Consider the following 11,375-nt stretch of genomic DNA (forward strand, 5'->3'; position numbering starts at 1 on the left):
CCCGGTAGTCCACTAACACAACGTAAATATATAAAGGAAAGAGATCGTGAAAATTTAGCTAAAATGGTTTCTGTTTGTGGTTTACCTTATAGTTTTCCTTCACATCCCGGTTTTATTGAATATATTCAACAAACTTATAATCCTAATTATAGAGGTTTTTCAAGAAATACTGTTAAATCTGATGTTTTTGTATATCAAGGTAAACATTGTCAATATCTTCGTTGTATGTTTAGCATATTAGATTGTAGAGTGTCTATAACTTCGGTCATGGGTCGTAGTGTTAATGGATGTGATTATTTAACTGTTACAGCACATTGGATTGATCATAACTGGAATTTGCAAAAAAGAATCTTAAGTTATAAAGAATGTGTAGAGAAAAAAACTGGTGCATATTTAGCTTCAAATATTTTGAGTGTTATAGATTATTACATGCTTATAGATAAAGTAATGTATGTCGCATTAGATAATGCATCTAATAATGTAAACGCTGCTAGTATGTTAAAAACTAGATTATGTCCAATTGATGATAATTCTTTTCATGTTAGATGTGTTGCACATGTATTAAATTTAGTTGTACAAGATGGTATTTCATTATTTGAATGTGGTTGTATGAAAATTGAATATGCTGTTGCCTGGATTTTTTATGCTAATAGAGCTGCTAGAATTAGGGAATTCAATGAGCGTTGTTTACTATGTGATTTGCCACCAAGAAAAATTCCAAGACATATTAAAACAAGGTGGAATTCTTTTTACGAAATGTTTTCAGTTGCTTACGAATATAGAGGACCCATACAAATGGTGTTTAATGCTCATAATGCTGACCCATTAGACAGAATTTGTGAAGAAGATTGGGAAGAAACTAATGAACTATTAGAATTTTTAAGACTTTTTTATGATGCTACAATCATGTTTTCTGGAATTTATTATCTTACTATTTCATCAATATTAATAAATATTTGTGCTATTTCAATTCAATTTTCTAAATACAAAAAAAATGAAAAATTTAGAGTTGCAATTGAAGGTATGATTGAAAATTTTTAAAAATATTTTTTTCCTATTCCTCAAATTTTTTTAACTGCTACTTTACTTCATCCTGACTATAAATTACAAGGTGTGCAGGGACTTGTTGACACTTTTTATGATACCTTAGAAATTTTACCGGCAATAATTCAAACTTGTGAAATGTGTAAGTGTAGCATAAAAGTAGAAGCAAAAATTTTGTATGAAAAATATAGAACTACAGGAAATATTCAAGAAGTTGGTCAAACTTCTAATCCTCAGAGTAAAGCTCGAATTTCAAGTTATATGCGAGATTTTCTTGGTCTTAATTCTACTAACTGTGATGATTTTGAAGAATATCTTAATCAATCTTTAGAAACAGTGGAAGACGAAGATGGCAATGAAGAATTATTAGCATGGGGGAGGAGGCAGAGCGTTGCATTTCCAACTTTGAGCAAAATGGTTCGTGATGTTCTAGCTATTCAAGCTTCATCAGTTGCATCAGAGGCTGCTTTTAGTGCGGCAAGGTTTCAACTTGGCGATCATAGACATTCATTGGCGGAAGACAGTTTGGAAATATCAGTTTTATTTAGAGATTGGGTCAACGCCGAGAGGAAAAATTATAATTTGCCAAAGTTAAGTTCCAAACAAGAAGCTTGGATTAATGTGGTACTTGGATCTAGTGATGATGAATTAGAGTCACAAGAGTTTCTAGCAAGTTTGCCAACACCGGAGGATGTTACCGTCGATATGCTGCGACAATTAGAATTGGATTTTAAAGGAAAATACAAATATTAGATTACATCCGAGAACTAATTGAAACAGAACCCTTCCTAGAAGGTGGCTGCGTAAATTAGTTACTCATCTAATATTTGTAACAAATATTAGTTTTACATATGAGAACTTATTGAAACAGAACCCTTCCTAGAAGGTGGCTGCGTAGATTAGTTACTCCACTAATATTTGTAAATTGTAACTTCTAAGTTCTAAGTTACAATTAGATTTTATTGAATAAATTTGAAGGCTTTATTAAGTCTTTTTTATATAACTATTGTCTTGCATTTTAATTTTAATATATTCATACATATTTACATATATACTAATTTGTTTGAAAATAGTTGAACATTTTAGGGGGAAAAAACGTGACTATATCTCCAAATCTGCCCTTATTCAATCAGTGGAGGTGTTATTTAAGTGAAATGTTAGTGGATAGATAAATGATTATTTTAACAAATATTCTATAAGGCAATAAGGAATAATAAAAAGAGAACTAGCTATTACAAAATTTTATAATAAGGAACAAATGTTAAAAAATAGAACTTTAATACATCAACTAACACCTAGATTATTAAAAAAAAAAAAAAAAAGAAGGAAAATTCAAAGTATTGCACATAACGTCCTTCTTTTTTGGGGCCTTTTCTTCATTTAAAAATCAAAATTTCAAGTTTAAATTACTTTAAAATATTTAAAAGACAAATTTAAACTTCTCAAGTCTGTAATTTGAAAATTGAAAATTGAAAATTGAAGTTTGAAATTTGAAAGTTGAATTTGAAATTTGAAATTTGAAATTTGAAGTTTGAAATTTGAAGTTTGAAATTGAAATTTGAACTTTGAATTTTGAAATTTAAAAACTTAAGCATTATTTATTAGCTAAAAATGTTATTGAAAAAAAATCAAATAAACTAAAAATGTTATTCAATAACATATAATTTCAATACAAATAAATAAGTATATAAAAAATAAAAAATCCCCCGTCCCATCCCGTCCCGTCCCCCCAAAAGCCGTCCCATCCCGTATATATAGTGGGACGGGATGGGACTTATTTTTGTCCCCCCAATCCCGGTCCCGGCCAAATCCCCCCAGAACCGTCCCCCGTCCCGTCCCGTCCCCCAGTCCCCGTCCCCGTCCCCTTGCTAGCACTGGTATCACATTAAATTTTAAGAACACAAAATCGTCCTCCGGAAGACAATTTAAATAAAATTAAATCAAACTAGAAAATAATACCGACATCAAGAGGTCGATTTTTATTGTAATTCATTTTCTAGGAAAAATTCCGACCTCTTGAGGTCGGAATTTGGTTTACCCGCAAACCGACCTCCAGATGTCGCTTTTAAAAGTAATTAGATGAAATAAAAATACCGACCTCCGGATGTCACTTTAATTAATAGTAATTAGATGAAATAAAAATACTGACCTCATGAGATCAGTATTTTAATTACATACTATTTAATTTTTACCGACATTCGAAAGTCGATATTATAAAATATTTAATTGAATTACAATAAAAACCGACCTCTTGATGTCGGTATTATTTTCTCAATTAAATATAAAAAATACCGACCTCATGAGGTCGATATTTTATATTAATTTATTTTTACTATTTAATTTTACCGACATACGGAAGTCGGTATTATAATTTTTTTGTTTTTTATTTTACACAAAACCTATTGAGAAAAAATAAATAATTGTTATTTATTTATTTTTTTAATACCGACATCAAGAGGTCGGTTTATATTGTAATTCATTTTTTTTTGGGAAAAATTCCAACCTCCAGAGGTCGGAATTTGGTTTTCCCGCTTTCCGCAAACCGACCTCCGGATGTCGCTTTTAAAAGTAATTAGATGAAATAAAAATACCGACCTCCGGATGTCGCTTTAATTAATAGTAATTAGATGAAATAAAAATACCGACCTCATAAGGTCGGTATTTTAATTACATACTATTTAATTTTACCGACATCGTGAAGTCGATATTATTTAAATAAAATAATAATTTAAATATACCGACCTCTTTAGGTCGGTATTTATTAATTTATTTTAATATAAACTCAGCTCTTGAGGTTGATTTTATTAATTAAACAAATATATATATATATGTGATCAACAAAAGTTTAATTTAATAAATATAATTTATCGATCAAGTTAATTTTATAAATTTAAATTATATAACTCCTAATTATATACATTTATTAATTTTATTGATCAACAAAGTTTATCAATATCAAATATATATATATATATATATATATAATTTAACTACACATCAACAGAAGTATAATTTAACAACTTTAATTTATCGATCAAGTTAATTTTATAAATTTAAATTATATAACTCCTAATTATATAAATTTAATTTTATTGATCAACAAAAGCTTATCAATATCAAATTTAATATATAAATCTCCTTGAATTGATCATCGGTATTTTTTTAATTGATAATGTATTTCATATCTAAACCACCAGTTTATAAGACTTGATTTGTTAAACTACTCGAGCATTATATATTTATTAAATTAAACTTCTGTTGATGTGTAGTTAAATTATATATATATATATATATATTTAACTACACATCAACATATGTTTAATTTAATAAATTTAATTTATCGATCAAGTCAATTTTATAAATTTAATTATATAAATTTAATTTTATTGATCAACAAAAGTTTATCAATATCAAAAAAAATAAAATAATAATATATATATATATAAAATTTAACTACACATCAACAGAAGTTTAATTTAATAAATTTAATTTATCGATCAAGTTAATTTTATAAATTTAAATTATATAACTCCTAATTATATAAATTTAATTTTATTGATCAACAAAAGTTTATCAATATCAAATTTAATATATAAATCTCCTTGAATTAATCCTCGGTATTTCTTTAATTGATAATGTATTTTATATCTAAACCACTAGTATATAAGACTTGATTTGTTAAACTACTCGAGGAGTATATAATTAATCAACATATTTCATACTCCGATAAGCTATCGTTTACATGTCATCATAATTAGGAGGTGATCACTACACTTAACATCCATTCAATTAGATCGAACGTATATAATAATACTGTCTCGCATTTCATACTCGAATGGATTATATGTTAGCTCTTCACCTCTACATCATGACATGAGATATTAAGTTCATGATTAGACGACGGACTGATAAAATTTATACATTACTCTAGAAATATAAGTATAATTATCTCCTAATTCATATCAACGTAGTTTCATACTCTAAATATGAATTATAGATATTTTTTTATTTATTCCATGAATTCTAACATTTTATTTATAAAAGTATACAAAATTGTTACACTTTTTGAACAATTAATTGTAGGTGTAAAATGAAATTTTAGTATTATGCACAATAGCAAAATTATGAGTATTAATAGGAATATTTTAAACAAACCGACCTCCGGATGTCGCTTTTATTGAAAGTAATTAGATTTAATAAAAAATACCAACGTCATGAGGTCGGTATCACATTAAATTTTAAGATAAATAAAGGTAATCATGTTAATTAAATAATATTGACATCGGGAGGTTGGTATTTTATATTAAATTAATTTTTAACTTGTATTAAACCGTCATTCGGAGGACAATTTATTTAAAGTTAATTGAAAATATTAATTTATTACATAACACAAAATCGTCCTCCGGAAGATGATTTAAATAAAATTAAATCAAAATAGAAAATAATACCGACATCAAGAGGTCGGTTTTTATTGTAATTCATTTTCTGGGAAAAATTCCGACTTCTTGAGGTCGGAATTTGGTTTACCCGCAAACCGCAAATCGACCTCCGGATGTCGCTTTTAAAAGTATTAGATGAAATAAAAATACCGATCTCCGGATGTCGCTTTAATTAATAGTAGAAATAAAAATACTGACCTCATGAGGTCGGTATTTTAATTACATACTATTTAATTTTTACCGACATTCAGAAGTCGGTATTATGAAATATTTAATTGAGAAAAAATTCCGACCTCAGGAGGTCGGAATTTTTAATGAATTACAATAAAAACCGACCTCTTGATGTCGGTATTATTTTCTCAATTAAATATAAAAAATACCGACCTCATGAGGTCGGTATTTTATATTAATTTATTTTTACTATTTAATTTTACCGACATACGGAAGTCGGTATTATAATTTTTTTTGTTTTTTATTTTACACAAAACCTATTGAGAAAAAATAATTTAATACCGACATCAAGAGGTCGGAATTTGGTTTTCCCGCTTTCCGCAAACCGACCTTCGGATGTCGCTTTTAAAAGTAATTAGATGAAATAAAAATGCTGACCTCATGAGGTCGGTATTTTAATTACATACTACCGACATTCGAAAGTCGATATTATAAAATATTTAATTGAGAAAAAATTCCGACCTCAGGAGGTCGGAATTTTTAATGAATTACAATAAAAACCGACGTCTTGATGTTGGTATTATTTTCTCAATTAAATATAAAAAATATCGACCTCATGAGGTCGGTATTTTTATTGTAATTCATTTTTTCCGGGAAAAATTCCGACCTCCAGAGGTCGGAATTTGGTTTTCCCTCTTTATTTTGCATAAAAATCGACTACTTGTAAATACCGACCTCCATTTGAGGTCGAAAATTTTTAGGTCGGTATTCTCTGTTTTTTTAGTAGTGTTTAAACTATATATCACAAAATTCCTCAAAGTCAAGCCAAATATTGAAGGTGTAAAGCTCCTCAAATACAAGAAAAATCTTCTAGTTGAAATGATCCTTAACGCACGAGTATAAACTGCATGTCACTCTTGGCTCGCAAGAGTATAAATTATGCATCGTCCAAAAAAGGTCTGCTAGGATGAAAATCTCGAAAGAGGCGGACTAGACAATAGTTAAGATACACATGCAAGAAAATCACTCTTTATGAAACTACATCATGACTTGATCCTCTGCACCAATGTACGTAGGCGCTTAAGATTTCATTCTAAATTTAGTCACATAAGTTCCTCATACACTAATTAATCTTTTACTAAGATTCTTAATATGAAATACTCCATTCGTTTCAATTTATATGATGTAGCTTGACTTGGTGCAAAGTTTAAGAAAGAAACAAAGAATTTTGAATTTATGGTCTAAAATAAGTTAAATTGTTATGAAATATAAAAATGCATTATATTTTTTTAACCGACTAAAAAAATGAATCATATTGATCAGGAGGGAGGAAAGGGTTAGAGCGCAATTAGTTGTTAGGTATAATTACTCTAGTTTTGATATTGTTTGTAAGTACTCCCTCAGTCCCTATTTAATTGTCCATTTTGACAAATCAAGAAAGGACAACAAATTTTTTCCTATTATACCCTTATTTACACTTCTTGAAAATTGTAAAAGTGTATGTTGTTTTCCTCCAATTTATTTCACTTGAATTCAAATAAGTGGTTGTAATTTTGAAGTGAAAAGTTGTCATAAGGGTAAAATTGTAACTTCACTGTGCTAATCATTGTTGTCTTAATCTGTGTGTCATTTCTAAAGTGGACAACTAAAAAGGGACGGAGGGAGTATGTTATTAATAATTAGTTGAGTAAGCAAAAGATTTAGGGGAGATGGGCAAATAAGGTAAAATAGAGGAGGTGTTAAGTAATTTAAAACGTAAAAGACAAGATGCAGCCGTTGCAAATGGAGTTAGTCGTAAATATCTTTATTTTATAGATAGAGAGAGAGGAGAGAGAGAGAGAGAGAGAGAGTCAGAGGACAGCTATTGAGTGCAGAGCAGAAGATTCTCTGAGCGGCAGCTTCTCTCTGAAATTCTTTCTACCTGTAAGTATTTTGATCCTGTTTTTTTTGAATTAAAAATGGTGGAAAATTCAAGTTACAGATCTGAGGAGGATAACCTTGGTGGAGGGGGAAGAGATTTTCTTGGAAAATCAGTATCAGAAATGGATGGCGTTTCGAAAATAACTCCTCCTAGCTGCCAAGAGTTGACTCTTAGCTACCTTTGTGAAAACTCGAAACTTGGGTTTGTGAGCTATAAAGGGAAAGAAGTGATGGAGGAAAGTAACAAGAGATGGGTTGAAAGGGATTTTCTTCAAATGAATGAGAGTAGTACTAGTAAAGGGGTTAATGGTAATGGGAATTCATCTAGACATGAGGAGGCAGAAAAAATTGAAACCCCCCTTAACCTTTCTTTGGCTTTGCCTGATGTTTCACTGTCTTTGGCTGGTTCAAATAGATTCGATCTTCAACCATCATCGCATAATAATACTCATTCCGCTTCATTGTCATGCTCTTACTCCCACCCTTTTTCCCACAATATGAGTTGCTCTCTTACTCGGAATTCGACTGATTTTTCTGTTGATCACATCTGGAATTGTGGAGAAGGAACTAATGGTTCCGTTCATAGCCGATTTAGGCCAATTCCTACCAATCAAGTTTTACCTAAGGAAACTTCAGATAACATTTCTTTTTTTCCATCTGAGTTGCCTGCAAGACCAACAATTGATGATTTACAAAGTCCAGTGAAGATTTCTAGGCCTGAAAGAATCCTTAGAGAAATTGTTTCTGAATCTATTCCTCTTATGGCTCAGATTGTGCAAGAGCTTCCCCATGAAACACTTGAATCAACAAAGGAATACTTGAGGAACCTAATTGAGAGAAAAGATGATCATTTAGTTGTCCTTCAGAACAGATTAAATAGGAGATGTGATCTTACCAATGAGACTCTCACAAAGTGTCACAAGACTCAACTGGAGTTTTTTGTTGCAATAAAAATGGGTGTTGGAAGCTTTTTATCTAGCAAAAAAGTCATACCAACAACTGAATTGGCGGAAATTTTCTTACTTGAAAGGTGTCGAAACATAAATTGTATGAGGGGTTTACCTGTTGAGGACTGTGAATGCAAGATATGTTCAACAAAGAAGGGATTCTGCAGTGAATGCATGTGTCCAATATGTTTGAATTTCGATTGTGCGAATAATACTTGCAGTTGGGTAGGGTGTGATGCTTGTTCACACTGGTGTCATGCTGTATGTGGTATTCAGAAGAATCTCATAAAGCCAGGTCCAACCGAAATGCAATTTTACTGTATTGGATGCGGTCATGCATCTGAAATGTTTGGATTTGTTAAAGATGTCTTCACCTCTTGTGCAAAAGACTGGGGTAAAGAAACGTTGGTGAAAGAACTTGATTGTGTTCAGAAAATTTTCCAACGGAGTCAAGATTTTAAAGGCAAGGAGTTGCATCTTAAGGCTGATGAATTGCGTATCAAGCTACAAAAAAACATGATTTCTCCTCCAGATGTCTGCAATTTCATCATTCACTTTTTTAATTGTAAGTACTACATAACTTTATTTCTCAATTCTTCATAGCTAAATCATTACTTTTCGTAATTTACAATGTATATTTACCATTAATTCTTTGGATATGAAGAATGAAAAATTAGGAATCTTAGTTGTTTTACCATAAGTTGCTCGGACTCTTCACTTTTGGTGCCGCATCCGTGTCGACACGACATTGGTGTGGGTGTGGGTGTGGGTGTGGGTGTGGGATCTGTGTACGATTTGGTCAACCATTTTTTTCTGTACTTTGACCATAATTGATGGGGAAAGTCTGGACAGTTTTAATGATTTCAATAATCAATACAAAAGCTAGATGAAATTGAAGAAAATGGAATACCTTTTATATAGAAATTTCTATGTCACTCCTTTTTCTTTAATCTCCTTCCACGATTCTCGTCAAGTTCTCCTCAAAATATCTTATAATAGGTTTTATAACTCTATTTTTAGATATTTTAATTATTTTTAGGCGAATCCCCGCACCCGTATCCATACATGGATCCATATCCCCAAATCTTAAAAATTAGATCATGAAGGATCCAACCTCTAGATCCGCACTTGTATTGGACACCCACACCTGTGTCCGAGCAACTTAGGTTTTACCTAGCAAAAGAACAAAAGATGGATTTTGTTCAAGTCTACGGAGCAGACCATTATATTTCCAAACACCAACTACCTTCCTTCTTCTTTTTTTCCCCATCTATTGTACTAAAAAGCTGGACCACTGAAGATGCAAATTATATTACTCATTTTCCTTTGCATAAACAGAAGGTAAGGCTCCTTATGCCTCAAGAGGAAACAGATTTTGAGGATAAAATTGATATAATATCATTGCTTCGGGTGTACTAGTTAATGATTTCCATATTGCTTTCAGTGACTGAGCAACAATGCCTCCTGGAAGAAAGAATAACAATTTCGTATATTTTGGAAATTAAGTGGCTAAAGTGTTGAGAGCTGCCTTATAATTCTCTGTTTTCAACTGTTTAGTATAGTTGGTTCTGAAGAATTTCTTTACCAGGGAAAATCGGTTTGTTTAAATTAATAAAAACCTTTGGGAAATCATCTACCCATAAGCAGGCTTTGTGTTTTAGTTGTGATCTATTGATTATGTGCTTATTGAGGATGAGATGATTGATTGTTTGTTTTCCGAAAGGCTATCTAATTTCGGTTTAACTTTTTTCTTCTATTATCAGACACAGAAGGCCTGTCAGAGTTTCCTGATAAAGACTTTAGTGGTAGAAAAAAAGATGTTGTTTCTCTTCCTGCATCTACTTCCGTTGCTCCGAAATCTTCCCCGTACAACATAAGTTCTTCAAGCGGAAGAAAAGATGTGATATTTGATGAGCATCATCAGCAGAAAGATGTTAAGCCTTCCTTCATGCCTGAAAAAATAGTTGAAGATGAATGGTCTGTGAAGCGACTAAAGAAGGATGAGCTTGCTAGCTTGGAAAGCATTGTGCGGATCAAAGAAGCAGAAGCAAGGATGTTTCAGAATCGAGCAGATGATGCTCGCCGAGAGGCAGAGAGTTTTAGACGGGTGGCTAGAATGAAAAGTGAGAAATTGGATGATGAGTATTCAGAAAAACTTGCTAGACTGTGTTTGCAGGAGACTGAGGAAAGGAGGAGGAAAAAGTTGGAAGAGCTTAAAGTATTGGAGAATTCACATTGTGATTACTACAAGATGAAAATAAGAATGGAATCTGATATTACAGGCTTGCTTAAAAGAATGGAAGCAACTAAGCAGTTGTGGGTTTAACTACAAATATTTTTCTATTTATGCAGTAAGTAACATTGGCAAACTAGATGACATATGCTAGTGACTTCTGTCTCTTCTTGTTTTAGACTTTACCTAACTCCTTGATTGTGTAAGTTGAATGTTGGTGAACTATTGTAAAAGCTTGAATATTTTGGAATTTCGTTTTGGCTACTCAAGAGCAAGTATAGCCTTCAATGAACTTATCTTTTCCAAAGATTGAAACATTATGTACGTCGAGAAAACACCCCCTGGACTTGGCAGGACAACTTACTTTAGCACTTTAACTTTACATATAATTATTTACCCCCTACTCTTATTTGTAATGAATTTAATATCACCTTAAGATTATAATACTAGTCTCACGATGGCAAGTGCATCTCATACGCGCCATGTCATCAACACATCAATGCCATGTCAACGCCACCTTGAAAATTATTTAAATTTTGATTTTTGAGTTCTTTTATTTCTTTTTATTTATTAACAATTTTATAAAAAAAATTAGGAAAAAATGAAGATTAATCTAACATT

The 11,375-nt window shown here is 31.3% G+C and overlaps 1 protein-coding gene across 1 annotated transcript; it reads left to right on the forward strand.

Moving 5' to 3' along the window:
• Window positions 1–7,471: 7,471 nt before the first annotated feature.
• Window positions 7,472–11,004, forward strand: LOC125825324 (protein OBERON 3-like). The gene is made up of 2 exons (XM_049504669.1): window positions 7,472–9,086; window positions 10,285–11,004. Exons 1-2 carry the CDS (start codon window positions 7,613–7,615, stop codon window positions 10,845–10,847), a joined length of 2,037 nt encoding a protein of 678 aa, XP_049360626.1. The 5' UTR covers window positions 7,472–7,612; the 3' UTR covers window positions 10,848–11,004.
• Window positions 11,005–11,375: the final 371 nt, after the last annotated feature.

This window comes from Solanum verrucosum, unplaced genomic scaffold (assembly GCF_900185275.1).
Source record: "Solanum verrucosum unplaced genomic scaffold, falcon-dt-bn FXZP01000051.1, whole genome shotgun sequence".
Classification (NCBI taxonomy): Eukaryota; Viridiplantae; Streptophyta; class Magnoliopsida; order Solanales; family Solanaceae; genus Solanum; species Solanum verrucosum.